The sequence below is a fragment of the Hippocampus comes genome, unplaced genomic scaffold, assembly GCF_001891065.2.
Source record: "Hippocampus comes isolate QL1 unplaced genomic scaffold, H_comes_QL1_v1.1 scaffold151, whole genome shotgun sequence".
NCBI lineage: Eukaryota > Metazoa > Chordata > Actinopteri > Syngnathiformes > Syngnathidae > Hippocampus > Hippocampus comes.
Window position 1 is genome coordinate 856393 of NW_017805591.1, and position 22074 is coordinate 878466.

General features: G+C 40.8%; 1 protein-coding gene across 2 annotated transcripts; it reads left to right on the top strand.

Moving 5' to 3' along the window:
- Positions 1 to 348: 348 nt before the first annotated feature.
- LOC109522053 (guanine nucleotide-binding protein subunit beta-4) lies at positions 349 to 22006 on the top strand. Of its 2 annotated transcripts, none has more exons than XM_019880264.1 (10): positions 349 to 451; positions 14154 to 14355; positions 14995 to 15033; positions 16462 to 16568; positions 17833 to 17896; positions 18017 to 18179; positions 18629 to 18695; positions 19874 to 20075; positions 20921 to 21137; positions 21658 to 22006. In XM_019880264.1, exons 2-10 carry the CDS (start codon positions 14299 to 14301, stop codon positions 21762 to 21764), a joined length of 1023 nt encoding a protein of 340 aa, XP_019735823.1. In that variant the 5' UTR covers positions 349 to 451; positions 14154 to 14298; the 3' UTR covers positions 21765 to 22006. The 2 variants fall into 2 exon arrangements, with proteins under 2 accessions (XP_019735823.1, XP_019735822.1); XM_019880263.1 differs by lacking the exon at positions 349 to 451 and adding an exon at positions 4964 to 5151.
- Positions 22007 to 22074: the final 68 nt, after the last annotated feature.

The window sequence follows — 22074 nt, forward strand, 5'->3', positions numbered from 1 at the left end:
TTAACAGTCCTTGACCTCCATTATGTGCAAAACACAAGATTCCCTTAACCTTGAGTCACTGGCACTCCCATACGAATATTACTATTACCTGCAACCATCCACCATTGAATTTGTTTGAAATCAATTGTCATTGCGGTAGCAACAGCATGTCAGTCATTGATAACTTCACAACACTGTACCTTTAATGAAAAAAAAAACACTCCATCTCTCATCTTCTGTGCCACCCATATGCTCACTCTCCCACACAGCAGCCTCATACTCCAGCTCGTCTTTGCTCTCTCTCTCTCTCTCTCTCTCTCTCTCTCTCTCTCTCTCTGCATGGAGTGCTCCTCTCCGAAGCTTCTACACGCCGGCAAAAGGAAGAACCAAAATCACTGCACTCTTTCAAGTCCATGCCATTTAGGACCTACGCAGAAAACACCCACTTCCTGTGCTGTTCTTCTTGCAATAGGTAGGAAGCCTCCTAAATTATTGTTTTATTTCCCGTTCATTCAGTACTGCATTTTTGGGCTTGCATTCCATCCAAAGCTTCTTGTAAAGAATAGGGATAATTATTCCAACTCAGTATCTTTCTGGTATGAACCTATAATTGTATTAGAACGTAACCAAGATGGATGGATATCTTTCCTTACTGATCATGTTTATGTATGTGGTTTGAACATGTGCTAAATTCAAATGTCAACTCAAACTAAGAGAGAGATCAAAGTCGTAAAAGCTTTTTTGAAGAGGGTGACATTATTACATCTGCGTTGCTCAATGTTTCCATCAAAAGTGTTCCTGATGTGTGTGATTCACTTCTCTGGAAACGTAAGCGCACGTTGGTTCATGTTTAATGTTTGTTACAACTCTGATAGCAGAAGTGTTGGAAATTCCCCACAAACTGCTCACTTCGCTGAACATTCTCTCTCTCCTGTAGGTAAGAGGAAAGAAATTTCATCTGTGCTCTATGTTGCACATATAGCACATTTGACAATAAAGTTGGCTTGAAACTCAAAACTTGAAACATTGAGTTGAAACAATTCTTCAAGGCCTGGACATGAATGATTTATCAAAGACAGAAGAGTCTTTTGCATATTTGATTCTTGCACTTCACAGTTACCCCTGCACGATTGGTCGGATAACCTAAAGATATATTGTCGGCTAGTATCACCTTTGAGTTAAACGTTCCTAGATTTTATTTCAGTTGTCATCAGTAGGGCTTTGGGTGAGCTGTGCCAATTATAGCTGACTTTGGGCAATAGTAAAGGTGGGGTATACCCTGGACTGGTTGCCAGCAAATTTCAGGGCAAAATTAGACAAACAACCAGTTACGCTGACATTCGATCATATGTTTTCCTGCAGTACAAATTTGAGGCGCAACGTTTGGCCTTCTGCAAACAGTGACCCTGACTTCACAATCAACGTCCGGCTCACCAATCTTGTAATTCCACCACATCACGAGAGACATTATCACAGAAATGATGAGGGCACTTCACTAAACCTTTGCTCCAACAGTCTTTCGTGTGCCAACAATAGAACTGAGATTAGACAAGAAGCTCAAAGGGGGACAACGTACAGCAAGCTGTCATCTCTTCACCCGAATGAATGGCAGCATGAACTCATTCGCTAGAGTAAATTTTCGATTTTTTTTTTTTTTTTTTTTGTCTGACCAGGTTGTGGCAAGCCGGTGTTTCTGCAATCAGCAGCATGTGTTCTGACAATAACAAGGAAGTAAATAATAATGAATGCAAAAGACTATGATCTCAGTGCTGTGTGAACTAAGGTGTCCTCGAGCAATGGTCCACTTGTCCTGTACTGTGCTACAGCCCAGTTTCCCCTCCTTCTACCTTCACACTGTGCTGCGCTCATCCATATAATCAAGGAAGTTTACGAACACTCTCACTTCATGACCACAACACAGCTTTGTTGCAACCTGCCAGACTTCCATCGCTTTTTCCAAGTCGTTTTGGTTGTTTTGATTTTGCAGAGTAGAGCTGCCACACTGGATGAAAAAAACAGCAGAATCTTATGAGAATAAAGTTTTAATTTTTATCAATGAATGTCTAAATTCCCCACAAAAAATAATACAAGTAGCCACTGTCTCTCCAAAGACCTGTCATATGTTGTCAAAATTCTAGTACTTGATTCTTGTACGGTATTTTTTTATCCAGTTTTGTTCAATGCTGCACATTGCTTGCCCGAGCATAAGCAAGCACACTGTGCCCATGTCCGCCTTGTTCGACGGTGCTGAAGTCTGTGAAATATAATGTGGGTGAGTCAGGCATGGAATGCACACAATTCATAATGTTGGTGCCAAGTGTTCTTGAGCACAGTATGATCTACCTAACAAAACAAGGGCAACAATATTCAAGACAGTAACTTTCAGGTTTAGATGACCGGAATCAATAGTTAAATAAAATGAAAACTATTGTAGTTGCAAAGCATGTGACCCCGATATCTGGTTTTAGCACAACTCCGCAATACTCTCATTACCTTTCTCCAAACTCATATTCCACAAAATCTCCAGTGTTTACAAGTTTACGCATTTACTGGAGGCTTGAGGAAATCCTTGTTCTTGGGACTATAAATGGTCAGCAAGATGCAGTGTGTGGATGAAAATGGTTAATTTTGTGTGTTTGTCAGCCAACAAGTTAATGCTTTAAACTGTCAACTTTAATTTACCTCAGAAAGAAGCCGTGAGTCGAACACAACACACATATTTTAAGTCACGTCACACTCTTCAAGGCATTTTTTTTCTTCAATAATCCATTATGCATAGAAGCTCTGGCTCTCCCTGATATTTCTCCTACCTTCTTGACGTCAGTAGCCATTTGTGAGGGTTGCCCTGGCAACGGCCAGCCTCCCCGGGCGATGTCTGGTGGATAAGACAGCCCTGATAAAGCCTTTTAAGGTCTTGCTGTTGCTACACCTTTTAATTGCCTTTGATACAGTGAAAGTATGAAATGGCGGTCATTTGGGTCTGGCACCGCATGTGAAGCAAAAAGAAATTGAGAGTAAAAATTTCATGTTTCATGTTTTTTTTTTAAATATATAATAACAGAAATGTGTAAACCATGTCAACTACACATATGTACATTGATTGGTAGGACACATTCACATTCATTGTATCAGATGTCAAAGTTATTTGCCTTCATACAAACCATGAAGAATACAATAAGAGGAAGTTTACCTGTATATATTATACACACTCACACACAGCCTTCTCAGTTTTTGCTTAGCAAATAGGAGATGTTGTAAAGTCAGTCCATGTTGTTTCATCCAGAGCCATTAAACTGCTACAAATTCAAATCCTTCACTGTTACTCTGCTTGATTTTGCATTGATGCAAAATCCTGACGTACATTATGTGCTTCAGGTGACAATACAATTGAGCTACTGTACAACGTAACCTGTCCAGGCTCCCAGATACTATTTATATCCCAACTGATATGTGTGTCCCCCTCCCCCTTCAGACATTAGAGCTATTAATGTTCTATTTTTATAGTATGAATCGGCCACCTCCCCTTTTGGTTGCCAAGCAAAGGACCAGGGGACCTAATTGGGCAAAGATGTGCCTTTTGGACACTGTCTCTGAATCTCAGCTGGCTAATGCATTCAGCTGCTTTTCACCAGAGATAAATAAATAAAAAAGCAGAAGAGTTAAACTGTAGTATATTCTCTTCCTTGGATTATTTTCTGGCGAAAAATATGTGAGGCTGTTGCGCTGCAATAATTGAATTACTGGCAAACTGAGATTGCATCATATACTTTTTACATCATTCTTGTGTTGAGCAACTTCATGCATGATCTGAAAGAATATGGCACTATAATCTAGAAGGTTTCTTGCTTGGTCTCGCTTGATTTGACCACTGTGCATATCGGCAGGCTTAGTATTAGTGATGACTCATATTGAGGGCGTGCAGATTTTTTTAAAATTGTGTTTTTATTCATCCATAATGATGTTAGTCCATAATTAATCATGTTAATCAATAACAATGATTGTAGAAATAATAAAAAAAAATCCCAGACAGCGTAACAATAAACCAACACAACACAGTATCTCACTAATTCTCATTTTGTGTTTGGAGGCGAATGAGTTTGACACACCTTAACTACTGCTGGGTGTTAATTGAATTAGACTTAATCTGACCCCATGCCACTTCGAAAGGAAACAAAGCGCTGGGCAACTTTCATCTTCCCTCGATTGATTATAGCTCGTGCAGAGATATGGAAAAGCCTACTCCACTGCTCCCTTTCATTGGCCCCATTAAAAATTCATCCGAACCGAAGGGAAAGGGATCCCATTCAATGAGCCAGATGCAGTCCAGGCGTGATGTGTCATTGTGAGACTTGGTACAGCTGTCTCCCAGCACAGTCCAAACCGAGTATCTGACCATAATCTTGATCCAGAATTATTTGGGTGACAAATTGTAATAAGAGCATTTTAGCTGGTAGGTAACTTTGGTCATTCTCGCTCAAAAATCACACACTACAGTACAACTGTTCTGTATTGCTAAAGATGTATCGTAACCACTGTAATGCTGTTTATATTTGTTTAGGGCAATTTAGGTAATTAAAAACAAATTAAAGGTGTAGCACTTTTTTCAGCTCTGATTCAATGATTTAAGTAGCTTGTCGGTATTTAAACAAATCAGTGTTTAAAGTTGACTCAGTGTTGGAACCAGTTTTGTAAATTTAATATTTGCTTCCTGTATCCTGGTCGCTTCCCTTTTCACTAGGGGAGCTAACAGACTGTACCATTTTTGGACAGGGTACACCTCTATTTTTATGCTATTTTCCTGTGTTCTGGGAACTGATATTTCAGAAATTGGCTTTCTCTCAAAGTGTTAAAACTTCAATAAGTGTGAGGAATTCCGATTTATTATGTGTTTTGGTTGTTTGGGAAAATCTCGACACACAATTAAAACCAACGCACCCCTACAGCGTAGGCTGTTGCCATGTTCCCACTTTCATGGGTGTGGTGATTAGCTCGCTTGGAGAAAATTTTGTCATATCTGGCCACAGTGGAGCCAGCTCCAGAAACAGGAAACCCCCAAAATTTGCTGAACAGAACTTCAATCACAGCTAGGACTATGATCGTCGTGTGACCGGTCTGGTACGCACTATAAGGACGGGCAAGACTATAAAGGGGAGGGAAAATACTGTTTTTCAGGTAAGGACGTGATGTCTTGTCTCCCAACGCCGCTGCCTTCGTTGTTTCCTGCTTTTCACTGGAGACACTTTCATCTAGTCATAAAGCGAAACAAAAGGTCTTTTGACCACCGAGCAACTTGACGTAAATGTCCCTACGATGCTATTGCCTCCTTTCTCTGTATTGTGTTTCTTGGCGAATTGGCAAGCGACTCTATCCAGGCGGCCTGATTCCAACCTGTCAAATGACACTCGTGTGGAAGTAAAACGATAGTAGACCTGTATGGACGCATAACGTGCTAGTGACACATAGCAGCTTTTCTTACATGTACCAGCTCAACATACCGCATCTCTCTTTTTTTTTTAATCCAAATCAGTTCAATATACCGGCGAGGCCACCCATCCAAGCCCGCTAGGGTGGCCAAGATTTTTTTTGTGGTTGCACTATGTTTGCTTGGATGAGGAAATTCTGTCATTTCATGGGTAAATCTGCAATACCATCATTTAAATGCATGCTGTTCATGATTCCTTTGATGAAAAAAAAAACCCTTCAAAGTGAATAGTTACTCAACGGGGACATTAAATACTCTGAAGGTACAGTTGGGTCGTTTTGAATTTGTCTGTTATCTAGTGCGGAGATTCTCAACAAGTGGGTTGTGGACAACTGGCAAAAAAAAAAATAGCACGTACAGTGGTACCTTGTAGTGTTGTAGACAACCCGAGACCAAGATATTATCGAGACTAGAGTATCCGAGACAAGACTATATAAATCAAAGAAAAAAAATCCACACAAAAAAATGAATAAAATGACTTAAGTGTCTTTTTTCGCCATTATGTTTGCAGCACAAGCAAATTCTGCTATGTTGTGTTAGAAATAGTTTAATGAAACAAATCTCAAATCCAAGCAAATTTGTTGTTTCACTTCTACTACAAGTTGTGCAATCATACTTATTAAAACAGAATTGTTCTCACAAGCAATGATAAATTTTATTTTACAAAGAAAAAATTAACGTAAAACTCATGAATAATGCTTAAATTATTAAATGATTACTGATCACAGTAGTATTGCCCTGGTCTTGATCACAAATCCAGAGTCCTCCTTGTCAGAGACAAAGACGAGGCAGAGGCAAAAAAGTAGTTCAATACTTCTGTCTTGACTTGCAAGTTGAATTTGTTCCTTGACCATTCTCAACTCAAAACACTTGTAAACATTGTAAAAATTACGTGGAACAATCAAAAGTTGCAAACATCTTATTCATGCTAACATTTTTCGCAAGAATAATAACTCAAGTCACTGTCAATCTTAACTGCGATATGCCATCTAATACTGTTACGGAGAATCAGGAAACCTGGCATTGTGCTTAACTCAAATTAATTAAATAAATAAAAATACCAACCGAGAAAGTTGTTAGCACTAGTACGAAAAGGTGGAAAGTTAATGTAGAACCCTGTTATGCCAAAACCTCATTTCTGCTGTGACTCATTTTGCAATGCCAGGTCACATTTTTGCATTAACATCAATCACTGTCAGCAACACAAAATATATTACAGATTAAATCATAACAACAACAACAACGAGGATTGTCCCAATCCACTCCACGATTGGAAATCAGGGCCGCTCACGTGATTTAAAAACATTTTTTTTTCAGCTGATCGGTATCTGTTGAAAAAGATTAGATTTAAAAAATGTTCTTAAAGTATAAAGTCAACAGTAAAATATTTAAATTCTTTACTCGATTTGAACCACTGTTGATTTGCAGCCATATACGAAGGTATCACCTTGGATAACTATTATTATTATTTAATTTTTAATAAAAGATAATTGAGACAATTTGGATGTGGTCATCTTTTGTCTTCATGGCATTGCAGAAGTATTTGATCGTGACGCAAAATCAAATGATTTGAATTCAGGTGGACAAAAATGTGATAAGGACATCCCTAAGTAATAATACTATCCCAAAAATGATCAGTCAGGTCACACGCCCACAAGTAGATGAAAAACCTATTTGCACTGTCTCAAGCTTTAGCGGTAAAACAGCAGCACCATTTAGGGTGGAAGTCTGCAACTTTGTTAAAGTGAGTTGAGGTGTTTTATCTAGTACTTTGCCTACACCTTGTGGAATCTTTGGCAAATGGGGGTTTGCTTGGATTACTCTTGAAATGCTTCTTAGCCCATTTGTCATTTTGCATTAAGATTGCAGACTTGCATTGTATAATTTTTTTTTTTTACAGTAAAATTCACCTAGGAGTGACAAACAGTTGGAAGAAAGCATATTTCCCTCTTATTTGCAAGTGTTAAATAGCTGTAGAACTGCACACAGTCATTCTCTTGGGCGGAGTAGGGTAGTTTGGATTTGAAAGATCTAGAAAGACTTTATTGTATTGTATCTTTTTTTTTTTTTACTGTGAGGTATTGCAGTACCTTTTGACTACCGGTACACCATGCAGCCCCAGTCTGACAATGACGGTGTTGTTATTGAAAGATAATAAATGGCAGTCTTGTCATAGCAGCTGCCATGCAGTGGTCATTTCACAATGTCGCTATTGTTGGGTGTGTTGGGATTCCTTAAAGATTTTTTGGGGGGGTGATCATAAACATTGAGAATAGTCAGCTTTATTTAGATCATGTTATAATTTTTGTTTGTAACTATACTTGAGGGTAAAACCGAGACAGGAAATGGGCTGCCTTTCTTTTGATTTTATGGTCATTATAAAATAATTGATATATGCTATATAAATGACCATAAACAGTTGGAGGATGCCCAGTGGTCAGTGGTTGTTTACAAGTACCATTTTGGTTTTGACTTTGTGATTTTGAAGTATTTCTGTAATTTGTTTGTCCATTACGGTTAGCAATGTGTGATGGTGGTGTTCATGCTAGATTTTCGTCTATATACTGACTATGCAACACATGCGCACAGGCTTTAATTTGACCGATTTTATTCAATCAGCTTCAGTCAAACAAAAGCAGCCAAAAAAAGAATTTTACAGAGCCAACCTTACCAAAACTCTGTTGGGTGAAGCCGCAACTTTTTAAGCCTATGCTTGTTTTTTTTTTTTTACAAAACAAGACATTTCAATAAGAAAATCATAAATGTCATCACCTCAAAAATTGTCATGAAAAGTCCATCCATCCATTTTCTAATGCGCTTATCCTCACATGAGTCATACTGAAGCCTATCCCAGCTGTCTTTGGCCAGTAGGCCGGGTACACCCTGAACTGGTTGCCAGCCAATCGCAGGGCACACATAAAATAACAACCTTTCAGGCGCACAATCACGCCTCGGGACAATTTAGAATGTTCCAGTTACCTGCCACGCATGCTTTTGCAATGTGGGAGGAAACCGGAGTGCCCGGAGAAAACCCACGCAGGCAAGGGAGAACATGCAAATTCCACACAGGGATGTCGGAGCTGGAATGGAACCCTTCACCTCTGCACTGTGAGGTGTGTGCCGTGCTTACCAGTTGACCCACCGTGCCGCCTCATGAAAAGTCATCAAACGAAAATGATATACAGTATCTGTTTGTTGCACAAATGTCTTATAAGCCAATCAAGCAACAAAAATATATTTATACACTTTTTATGTTTGCTTCATATTTTTACTGAGCACTATTAGTCATCTCATCTCTGACTGAAATGAAAGATATGATTATTTACTATGCATGTATTCTTGTTTTCTGTTTGGAGTGATGAAACCAAAACAACGCACAGTCATAAAATTGGATGTTTGCCAAATAGAGGTGTGTTGACATTAGTCCACAAGCATATAATGGCTTACGAGAAGTGGCAACTGGCCTTTCCGGAAAATTGACTCACTAGAAGCACACCAAGCATTTCTTCCATTCTCTGGATGTTTGAACAAGTCATGAACAGGTTATTTGAACATGCATGTCTACACCCGGTTGATTGAACCTACTGTAACCAGTTTGTAACTGACTCAGCCTTTGCGATTTGTGAACTCCTACTTGGTAGTCGGGACAGACTCAAAAGATCCTGACAAAGAAATTATGTGCTGTTGTTGGACTATGTAAGTTTATGTACAGGCTGCCGGTAAATGTGACCCAAATCAGATTATTTATTTTTGCCCACATGTGACCTGTATCTGATTTTCTTGGGAATAGATGATCATTTTGCTGACTTTGATTGCAAAGGAACAATGCTACACAAGCGTGAGTTGCTGCATCCGTCTTGACTTCCATAAACACGACACTGCGAGTGACGTCCTCTTCTTCTGCGCCTGGGGGTCACCTGGGGGACGCATTTGGTTCACACACCCGATAGGCTGAGATTGCAATTAACATGTAATGTGAATGATAATGCGGAAAAATCGGATTTCACCGCAAAAAATCTGCACCTTTCTTGAATACACTTTATTTGTGAGGCATATTCACAAAAATTGCAATGTACTTATTTTTAACCTGTACAGATGGCAATGCATTCTATTCTATTCTCTGCTCTGAAAGTCGCAATACCGTAATTCATTCATCTAATTCACCTCAATCAGGCACCTAATATTTTTAGGATTTAAGGTTATTTTTTTCCTCATATTTATTTTAGTAAATAAATACCCCAAGCCACTGTCTGAATGTATTCTGTAAAATGCTCTCGAGCGGTGGTTCTTAACCTTGTTAGAGGTACCGAACCCAACCAGTTCATACGCACATTTACCGGACCCTTAGTGAAAAATAAAAGTCTGATTCAAGAAGTGTTTGTTCAGTTTTGCCGGTGCGAGACTAGAGTTGCTCAACTTGGAATGACAAATCATGCAGATAGGATGCTGAGTCCCATCACGTTCCGTGATGCATGTGAATCCATGTGCTACATATTTGTCCGAACACTTTGTTTTCTTTGCTCGACATAGTTAGCATGTATTAAAATATTCTAAAAAAATAAAATAAAATCACACACCGTACTATCACGACAGTCACACGGTGACTACTGAGCGAACTAAATTTCCCGCAGCACTGATTGGACAAGCAATACAATGTGATCATCTGCAGCCAGTGATGGCCAAGCGGGCGTGTCATAACTAATCGACATCTTGAGTCGGGTGTGCCTTTACCTCCATGGCAGAGGTTCTGTCGAACCCCTGAGACCGATTCACGAACCCCCTGGAGTTCGATTGAACCCAGGTTAAGAACCACTGCTCTAAAGTATTTTCAAGTGTGTGAAATAGGCATTATTTCACATGAGCTGGTTTTCCATGGAGACTTTTTGTCATTGTGATCTCTGGTAACCTGTTTACATGTGACGTGATCTCTTCCAGTCTGCCGTTTACAAGCTTCGCTAAATTATTCCCATAAACCATATGACAATTGACATGACATGATTTGACAAGGTGGAGTTCATTCATTGTTTTAACACTTTTATTAAAGCAACATCTTGATAAAAACAGGTTGCAAGTACTTTAAAATTTTTTCTCCTGTTACAGAAGAGCTCCGGTACGCTGCTGCCATCTTCAAGGCCGTATATGACAATGTCACTCCGCGTTTGTCAAGACGGAGCATGCACAGACCAGATGCAGCTTGGCTATTGAACTGTTTACATGGCGCTTGTTCGGACTGGCAAAAGGAATATGAATCCAAATGAAAGACCATTAAGACTCTGCCTTTTTATTCCGATTGAGGTGTTTATATGGAGCATTTTCATTCCGTGTGTTCATTCGTATCCATTCTAATCAAAATGCTTGGCTCCTTGTAAACCTGACTACGGTCAGTGTGCACTCTCAGTACCCCCCCCCCCCCCCCCCCCCCCCCCCCCCCCCCCCCCAAGCGTGGATGCTCGCAATGACTAGCTAGATTCAGGTCTTCTTGCGATTGATGAACCTGCGAGTATAATAGTTCATAAGTATTATGTCTAGATTTTCAGGTTAACTTCTTGCTTGAATTTGATGTATCGGGTACACTAGATTTGTTGAAGGAAGGATAACTCAGCCAAGGTGGAATGACGAAGTATACCTAAATTGACAGTCAAAACCCTATGCCATTTGGGGGCGTAGAAGTTGGTGCCCTTTGGTCACAGGTTACTTTTGTAACCATTGATTCAAGAAGTGATGCACCTATAACTGAATTAATAGACAATTATAGCTTGTTTACAGTATTTCTCACTGTAGCATCCATGTTACAAATCTGTTTCAGTCCGATTCTTGAATGAATTCTAATATTTGTAGAACTGCTTTTCCACTCAGCTTCGAAAAAACTGTTTGCACATTAGTGGCCATTATGTTTATGTAAATATTAGTCTTAGCGAGTGTCTACTGTCTAGCCACCACCATCATAGGGAAGAGATGTTTGAAAGTCTTGAATATTTTCAAGTAGTTTATGTGTTGAAAATTCTGGCCGGTCATTTATCACATCCACCGCAAGGTGTTTTGGATGACACGGTACTTTGAATGACATGCAGGTCTGTTTTATTAAGGTAATGCACGTCACAGGTTAGCCAGCTCCAAGAGCCTCTCTCTCTTCAGGGGAGTTGCGTCAGCCAGGGGGAGAGTGTGACGTCTTTCCTGGGCAGCTGAAACAATTTCATTGCTTGGCCGCAGTAACACGTCATTCCAGTCTGATACCTCCTGAGCTGAGAAAAGCCGGCCATGCGTTGGAAAAGCAAGTTACAGAACTTGAAATGCAGCTTGTGTGACAGTAATTGGGCTCCGTTCAGAGCTAACAGCGGTTTTAATCCAAAGGAATAAACTTCTCACTCTTGACATTTGCTTGATTTCCAGGAAGGAAGAGAAAGGGGATGGATAAGCTGTAATTGTTGAATTATAGAAAGTGGAACTGAAAATTTAATCTCAGAGAGTTGTCTTAAAGTGGGGAAGCACTTTCTAAGTGCTCTGTGACCCACATTCAGGCTCCCCAAGGTAAAGAAGGGGGCTACATGCACACGAATGGACACACACATTCATGTAAAGATGTGTAGTCTGACACCAGAAATATTTTAGATAAAATGACTCACGCTGAGACCTCCATCTTGTCCTAGTCAAAACGAATCTTATTTGGACCAACTCTACTTGTACAACTCCTCATTTAATGGCACTTCTTTGGCCCATGATCATAGTTCACCTCTAAAGTTTCCTGGAAATCAATTACTGTTAAGTAGTCTTTGCATAATCTTGCTTTGTTATGTAACAAACAGCATAAGTCCTCCATAAATGGAGAAAGCTTCAGCTTCGTCACAATCAACTCTAACTTCGATATAGCTGTGCTCCTTTTTCTGGCAGAGATGTTTTCTCTTCTTGGCTTCTTTGAAAAAGCGACCCTTGCCGAAATTTAAAGTGGGACCTTTATTATGGACAAAAACATGAGCAAGGATATGGAAGAACATGTCATTCAAAACTTGCAATTATTAGTGTTCTCACTAATGTGCTGTGTTGAGATACAGGAGATCCCGCAAAACTGTACACTGTTGCATTTTAAACCGGATTTGGTGAAGCAAGACATTTCCACAACTGCGTGTGCTTTCACACTGTGACACAGCATCGTCCCTCAATTAGATGAGCGCAGATGTAAATGCCGGCACCTGGTGTGATGAGTAAAATACTGCAATATGTATTCAACACACCTCTCCCAGCATTAGACTTGACACAGTCGGGATTTTTGCGGCTGATCACCAATCACGACTTTAAATAAACCGATCACTAGATCCGGAAACATGATATGAAAGAGCATTAGGTCCTTTTAAATAGCTCGTTTATTAAGACTGTACAAAACTTGTGAATTGTTTACAGAGGATCAACAAAAGTATTCTCAAGGATTTCTGCCAATGTTTAACAATCTTTGCCATGCCCCAAGGAAGCAAAGGAGGCAGAAAAACAAGTGATTTTGAATAGTAAATATTTATTTAACAGGTCGAACTTGATTTTTTTGGTAACAATGTGTAGCAGCCGTCAAATCATACAATACAAAAGAAACAAAAATACAACAAAATACTCTTCCGAAATGATTTTAATGAAGAATGTAACTTGTGGCTTTATGACTCATAACTTCTGCATGGCAGAATGAAGTGAATTGTGCTGCTGACAAGGGATAGGTACAGAGCCGTGGTACGAAACTGCACCCAGGGGTGAATTTTTAAAAACCTCCTGTATCGATGACCTCTATCCTTAATTGTCTTGGAGAGGGACGGAAGGATGACGTCTTTTGCCAGCTAAACTCAGAAGTTCCTGATGACTACATAGGCTTTGCCCAAATTTTGAGTGATTACTTAGTTTTCACTCCTAAGCGAAAATACACACTAATACACATGAGTAGCACAGAGTGTGCTGTGACGAGATGGCCATAATGCTTGCTGAAATGCCATGGGGGGATCGATACTGGGAAAAAATGGTGATGCCTCTGATACCACTGAAACTGAAGAGGGGAAAAAAAAGACACGTTTGATAGGTACTGCATTTTCAGTATCGTACGGAACAAGAAAGCGGTGGCAGATGCACACAAGCGTTCGAGCGGAATCTCTGCACAACAAAAGAAATTTAATATATGTGGGGAAACACTGCGGATTGGCAAATGAAGACATTATAGCCGATCATAAAATGTGCGTAAATACAAAATATTGGCCCATCTGATATAGCCGATTAATTGGTGGAAGGTTACCCAGCATTGAGGAATGTCCTTCCATTCTCGTGTCACACCGCCTCTTTTACCAACTGTGAGACAGAGAAAATTTATCCAGGTTAGTGCTATTCATACAGACGAGCAAGACGGAAGAAGGGCAGGAAAAAATGCCTACCTTTATGAAATTGTGAAAGGGCTTACTCTTTTGCTGGCCAACTTGTACTGTATGATTGCGGTACAATGCAACAACCCAAAATGCTTAGTGTGTGTTAAAGGTCAGAGTGGGTCTCAGATGGCCTTTTTGAACCATGCTGGGGGTGTTTGAAGAGCCAGACCGCCTGGCAGGCCTCAGCCCTGCTCCACCCTTTGCTGCTCTCCAAACAGGATACAGTACATTTGTTTGATGGAAGGATGAGTAACTCTTTGCATGTGTCTGCTGAATTTAATTGTTACACTCTCTTTTTCTTACAGGTGTCTGCAGGCAAGAGAGTGCGGGTGTCCATCTCTGTCTGTCTTTGTGTGGGTGCGTGTGAGCGTGTATGCGAGAGAGAGTGCGATTTCCTCACGCAGTCAGCATTTAGTGTGTGGCTTGTGACCTGAAGACATCTGCGGCACAATGAGTGAGCTGGAACAGTTGCGGCAGGAGGCAGATCAACTACGCAATCAGATCCGGGTACGACGATATTGTGTGTAGTTCAATGCCTGGGTGCATTTATTTCAACCTCTAGAATGAGCACACCTCAAAAATCATAACTTGCTGAATTTGTTTTTGTTTGTTCAATAGAAAATGTCAAATGATGCTACAATATAATTTAAAAAAAGTCAGTGTGAGTTGAAAGTGTTTTCTTTGCTCAAAAATGTGTACTTTTAAGGAAATAGTTAGCTGAAAACCAGACACCAGTTAACTGCATGAGACCCACATGTATCCAATATTACAGTTAAATGGATTACACATTGTATGAATATGTAATGTTTTACACTGAATAGATTTTTATATACCATATTATACCATTACAAAAGTTATAATCAGATAGCATTAATATAAACCCGAAAGTGCAATGCGGCACGGCACGTGAGAGCATATATTATAATAATAATAATAATTATTGTGAGCTTGAAAATCCTATACACGCTCCTGCCTGAATGTGCATATTCATCACATGTGAGCGACTGTCTTCACTGTACGCTATGACGCAAACACTTTCGTAAGTGACAGTGACACATGCCATGTGTTTGTCTCCCCCCTTTTTTTTTGTAACACATGGTGCACGTGTTGCTGTTTTAAAATGTCGTTTTTGTTTGCTCGCCGCAGGATGCCAGGAAAGCCTGCAGTGACTCTACTTTGTCACAGGTAAGTGGAAGTCAAGAAAAACCACACTGCGCTCCATAATTATTGACACCCCTTGTTAAGATGTGTTTTTTAGCTTCTAATTTATATATATACTGTATATATAAAAAGGACAAAGATTTGAAAAATGAAAGGCAAATCCAACCTTTAATTCAAGTGCATGTATTCAGTGGGGGATCCCACTTTGAGAATGAGAGCAAATTATTTTTAGGGATGTCCCAATTCGATCATATGATCAGAAATCGGGGCTGATCACGTGATTTTCACCTGATCCAGTATCAGGTGAAAAAGATTGGGTTTTATACAAACGCAATTCCAATGAAGTTGGGCTGTTGTTAAACATGAATAAGATTAAATGCAAAGCATATTCAACCTGTATTAAATTGAATACCCTATAAACACAATATATTGAATATTCAAACTGTTTAACTTTGTTTTTGGCAAATAATTTTTCACTTATCAAAAGGTCAATATCACAAAAGTTCAGATTTCCAGCTCTTTTCATGGTATTCACATCTGGATGTGTTAAGCCACTTGGGACAGAGCACCTTTTGTATGAAGTCACCTAGTTTTGAAGTGAGCAAAAGTCTGGGAACGGACATAATTAAGGCGACAAATCGTTTTTCCTCACAAGGGTCACGCACATGTTGGAGCCTAGCCCAACTGCCATGGGCCGGCCACAAGCCCACGCCAAGACATGACCTCCACCATACTTCACAGATGAGCTTGTGTGTTTTGGCTCATAAGCAGACCCATTCTTTCTCCATACTTTGACCTTTCTATCACTTTGGTAGATGTTCATCTTGGTCTAATCAGCCCATAAAATGTCTGTACTTCTTTGCAAAATCTCTTCTGGCCTTACAATTCCTTTTGCTGACGAGTGGTTTGCATCTTGTGGTATGGCCTGTGTATTTCTTTTTTAAAAGAATTGATGATGATGTTGCAGAATGAACATCAAAGAACGCATAGAGTTAACCCTCACTGAGTTTATGTAAGTCTAGCCAGACATGGCGCATGATTCCGGTTTAACTTGATTACGAATATTTTGCTGACTCCTGAGGCACAATTTTCCCAGTGAACTTTGGTCTGTATCTAAATGTACAAACTGTGGGAAGTTTGAATTTTGGGGCTCATAAATTTACTGTCAAGAGGCATTCCGAGGTATCCACAATAATGAACTTGCAACTTAAGAACATGACAGCATGTGGCACAAAAAGGCATGCGCAGTTGCTGTATTGTGATTTGATTTATTTATCGACATGGACTCAAAAGTGTTAAAAAATATGCAACTGATTCTGATTCCTGATGGGCTGTTCACATCCATTGTTGACAGATCCTGTTTTGAACGCAGCTTTACGGTAGAATCCAGTGGTGTGCGTTTTCAGTGATAAGTGCGTGTAACTACTGACACTCCTTCCTGTGTTTTGGCAGATCACAGCTGGTCTGGACTCAGTGGGCCGGATACAGATGCGGACGCGACGCACTCTCAGGGGCCACCTGGCCAAGATCTATGCAATGCACTGGGGGAGTGACTCCAGGTAGTGTAGTTCTTCCTCAGACAAAGCAGATACTGTCGTAGCTTTATCCAACCTCTTGTGTTTATGTACAGCACATTTGAACCCAAGTATATTATGTGGATGTCTTGGGTGTGTGTAATCAAGTGATACAATACAGTATATGTTTGAGTATCAGTATTTTTGTGTCTTTGTACAGTATGTGTCTTAAACCGTGTCTTTGTCTTAAACTCTGTCTCTGTCCATCTCTCTCCCAACGCGATGCACTGGGCCAGTGACGGCAGTCCCAGGTGTGGGGCTATGTAGAGCTGCTACCACTACTTCTACTAATAAGACTAATACCACCATAAGTGAATGACACTGGCACCTCCACTTTTACTTATTAGCACAGATTTAGCTTCCCATTCCTATCACACGGGTGGTGTTTGCAGTGCACGGACAGCGGCATCAAACACAGCTTGTTGAATACCACCTTACAGATGCAGTTTGAGAACTTTTCCAATACTTGAATGATTCAGAAATAGTCACAGTCTAAACTGGTGGTCCAACTGTGTTTGTGCACATGGACTTTCCACATCATAAAAAGCATACAAACTGCGTTTTTAACTCTTGCACTAAGAATGATTATTTTTTACATGTGCATGTAGTCCCTGCAGTGGCTTTCTATTTTTATGATGTGCATTCTGGGGGAATTCTACAACCTTAACCTTTTTATCAAAGGCAAATGTACTAACCATTTTTTAACATTATGTGGATGATTGAGATGGCAGTTTATCCAGCATGTGTGCACACTCTGTGTGATCCAGCAGGGAGTTTATTTTGTACACAGCTACTGACATTTGTGCTCGGTGGATCCCCGCTTGATTGTAGCACATCCCCATCAAGCCACTTCCTGTCCCGAGAGAGCAGGAAACATGCGGTCGGGGTGTTTCCACATTTGCACTACTTGGGCATTGCTCTGTCTCCTCCAGTACTCTCCGCCCCTTCTCATTTTCTTCCTCCTCTAGATTTCTCATATTTGCAGTTTCTTTTTTTTTTTTGGTTGTTTTTTTTTTTTTCCTCACTCATCAAGATTCCATTGTGACTAATATTACATGAAGCAGGACTGAGATAGAAGGGAGCACAAGATTGATGCATTCTGCCAATACACCTTAAATTTTGTCTACACAGAGCACGCACGGTGTCTGCCTGTCATCGCTTTGAAAGCACCAGATGCATGCACCATAGTACAATGTATGTACAATGCATGCACACAATGCCTCTTTGTTTTTTCTGTTATTCTTTTTAGGCTTCTTGTCAGTGCCTCGCAAGATGGAAAGCTTATCATCTGGGACAGTTACACCACAAATAAGGTCAGAAAACTGCCAGGCGGCAGTTAACTAAGATAGAACACCCTTAAAATGTATTTAACAGTTCACACCTTTAATAATTTCTCGGCAGTGTTAATATAAAAAGGCGGTTGGTATCCACAGATGCATGCTATCCCCCTGCGCTCTTCCTGGGTGATGACATGCGCCTATGCTCCCTCTGGGAACTATGTGGCCTGTGGTGGCCTGGACAACATCTGCTCCATATACAGCCTGAAGACCCGCGAGGGCAGTGTGCGTGTCACCCGGGAGCTACCGGGTCATACAGGTGGGCAGAACAATGGTCTTGCATTCTTGTGGAAGAGCGTCGGAAAGCACTCCGTATAAGATGATTGAGGGTAAAAAAAGCTAAATACAAATTCTCTTTGGAGGTCAGTGAGAGAGACTTCCTGAGTTACTGATCTATTGTTTGATGAGGTAAACAAGTCTTTCTATACTTATGTCATGTCTTTGTTTATCGTAGTTGCTTATTATTGCAATACAGCGCGGCCTATATTACCGTAGACAAATTCTTTGTGTTTTTTACATGCTTGGACAATAAACATGATTCTGAGACAGCGGAAATGTTAACATCTGGGTCCATTGTCGTTGTCTACTGTATGTTGCGCCTAGTTTTACACACACACACACACACATTGTGCTGGATGAGTTTGCAGAAGTGTAGTCAGAGTAATGTAATCATGAGTCATGTTAAATAGTTCATGTCTCTTCTTTCAGGTTATTTGTCCTGTTGTCGTTTCTTGGATGACAACCAGATACTGACCAGCTCTGGAGACACCACCTGGTGAGTGTGCATTTACCTCCTAATGTTCCATGCATAAATCTAGTTTTCATGAAAGGGTGCACAAAATAGCACTTTGGTTTATGGTGTAAGACTGCCACTCTATATTCCATATTACAAAGTGTTTGATAACGGTCTAGCATTATATGGAAATGAAGCAGCCATGTCTGTTGTCTAATACTTTACACCAGTTACGGCTATATGGACAGGTTCTTTTGAAAGAAATTATGGTGTAAAGGTATTTACTTGAATATATTTATGTATGTTAAATATTAGTACAAAAGAAGGGGGAATAACAGAAGATATCCTTGAATTTAAATCGACTTTTCGGGCCTTTTTAATGTGTGGGACCCCAGAGGCAGCTAACAGATACTGGCTGGCTAAGCGGTCGCTGAAGCAAAAACCATGGTGTGGGAGGGGTTTAGAAAGGCCATGAAAAATTCTGGTCCACTATCCGGCGTCTCAGGAGGGAGAAGCAGTTCACCATTAGCACTGTGTATGGTGGAGATGGGGCGCTGCAGACCTCGACTCGGGACGGTGGGGAGAATACTTAGAAAACCTCCGCAATTCCACTGACATGCTTTCCAGTGAGGAAACAGCCTGGAGGCTCTGAGGTGGACTCTCCCATCTCTGGGGCTGAAGTAACTGAGGTGGTCAAAAAGCTCCTTGGTGGGAAAACCCCTGGGGTGGATGAGATCCGCCCGGAGTTCCTAAAGGCTCTGCATGTTGTGGGGCTGTCCTGGTTGACACGCCTCTACAACATCGCATGGACATCGGGTGTAGTGCCTCTGTAAGAAGGGGGATCGAAGGGTGTGTTCCAATTACAGAGGAATCACACTCCTCGGCCTCCCTGGTAATATCTCTCCGTTAGAGAAGCTCAGTCATCCGGAGGTTCGGGTTGTGGGTTCTCACCGTAGGAATGAAAACCGAGAACACATGTATTGATGCAAAATACAGTGTGTAACTTTCAATTTTTTTTCCTTTTTTATTTTTATTGCTGAAGAATTGACCAAATGTTCAGCCCACTCACGGTCACATAAATCCAAGATGAAATTCAATTTCACAATTGAAACTAAAACTGGGATCCGCTATAAACATTCACTCATCCCATACCTCTTATGGAAAATGGGAGTTAATAAAGATTCAGTGCTCAATCAGCATGAACACTCTTTCCCTTCCAGCGCATTGTGGGACATAGAGACAGGCCAGCAGGCCACAACATTCACCGGCCACACGGGGGATGTGATGAGCTTGTCTCTCAGCCCAGACTACAAGACCTTTGTGTCTGGAGCCTGTGACGCCACCTCCAAGCTGTGGGACATTCGTGACGCCATGTGCAGGCAGTCTTTCACTGGCCATGTGTCCGACATCAATGCTGTCACTGTGAGTCACACACACGTACACACCCACACAGACACACACGTGAAGGAAATTCTTTACTAAAATGGTTGATGTGGCATTTTCTTTTTTTGATTGCCTGAGATTACCTTTAGGTGTCAGACTGATAAATTATTTATAGTTTTAGTACTTCCTATCCCAGGATGGCCAGATTATTCTCTGGCGCGTCCACTTTTTGTAATAACGTCACAGTATTGTACTTTATGCAACCATAAAGTAATGACATAATTAAATACAATAAAGAATAAAGGTTTGTGCATCATGATAATTCACTAGACATTGTGCTTGATGCTCTATCTGGAGTAAGCACTTGGCCACCTTGGGGTGTACCATTGTAACAACATCACTGATTTGTCATGATGCAGTCATAATTTATCCGGTAATCTGTCAGAACGACAGTCGTGAATTACATTTAAAAAAAAGAAGAAAAAACTGGGTTTGAGCTGGGCATAATGTAAAATGTAAACTCCCCTGCAGCAAAAGTGATACAGTAACATCATGTGGACATGGGTTCCGTCAGGGGGAGAATCATGACTCACGGGGCCCTTATAAAATGTTGTTTAATTTGAGGTATTGAAGTGGTGAGGAACCAAGAGACATTTTTTTCCCACGTGGCACCAAATCCCTAATCCCCCCCCCTCCCCCCATGTAGATAAACAGCCACTGAAGATGCAGATTAAGAGAATTAGTCAATCCTGCACAAAAACTCTTCTGGTGCCACATTGAGGGGACTTTAAACTTGGATAGAACCAAGTGTCCTGTAATCTAATGTGATTGAAGTAAAAAAATCTACAAATCATTTGATTTGCCTGTTTTCGTCCTTGCTGCAGTTTTTCCCCAATGGCAATGCCTTTGGCACCGGCTCAGATGACGCCACCTGCAGGCTGTTTGACCTGCGTGCTGACCAGGAGCTGATGATGTACAGCCATGACAACATCAACTGCGGCATCACATCCGTGGCTTTCTCAAAGAGCGGCCGTTTGCTGCTGGCCGGCTATGACGACTTCAACTGCAACGTCTGGGACACTCTGAAAGGCGAACGGGCAGGTATGTGGAGCCTTTTCATGGGCTAGACCCCACTAGAATGCACAACTACTATATGACGTGCGGAATTTGCAGTGAATAATCCCACAACAAGAAAAATACAATCGTGAAGCTAAGTATGGGTGGTGTTTTTTGTACGTTGATAGTTCTAAGATTTTGTACTATAAAAAGTACTGCCTAAATATTACTGGAGAAATGATTGTTATGCTCTATGTAGTATCACGAATGAGTCACAGGACGGCAGCAAACGACCACAAAATGGATGTGTGTTTATTGTGGCTTCACATAAGATGCATTTTTTTTATTTTTTTGTTATACAAGAAATCGACTTGTATCCGACTTGTGTGCTGGACCTGGTATAAAATTTCAACTTTAAAGGAAACGCTAAGTATTTTTCATTCAAAGTTTTTTTGGAGGCGTTTTAATAAAAAAAAAAAAAACGGTTTCTGACATTTTTTTTGTGGTGGTGTTGAAGACTTCTGGTGACCGAGAAAGCTTGACTGACTTATTGTTTGTCACACAGGCGTGCTCGCCGGCCACGACAACAGGGTGAGCTGCTTGGGCGTCACGGAGGACGGCATGGCTGTGGGCACCGGGTCCTGGGACAGTTTCCTGCGGATCTGGAACTAAATGAAGCCAACCTCCTCTGGGCTGTCCTCCATCAGCACCTGAATTACCCCCCACCCCCTTCCCTGCCATCCCCCACACCACCCTTCACGCAACCTAACCTGACTCATGCAGGGCTAGAGCTGAAGGAGTCATCCACGGTGTAGCCCTTGAAACAATCTTTTCGCCTTTTGTTCCCCCTACACAGCAACCTGAATATTTTCAAGCAGCCCAATCAAAAACAGTCAAGGGATAAATTGCTAAAACAAACAAAAAGCATCATCTTCTCTAATGCGTGTAATTTGTAAATTTATATATAAAAAGACAGTATATA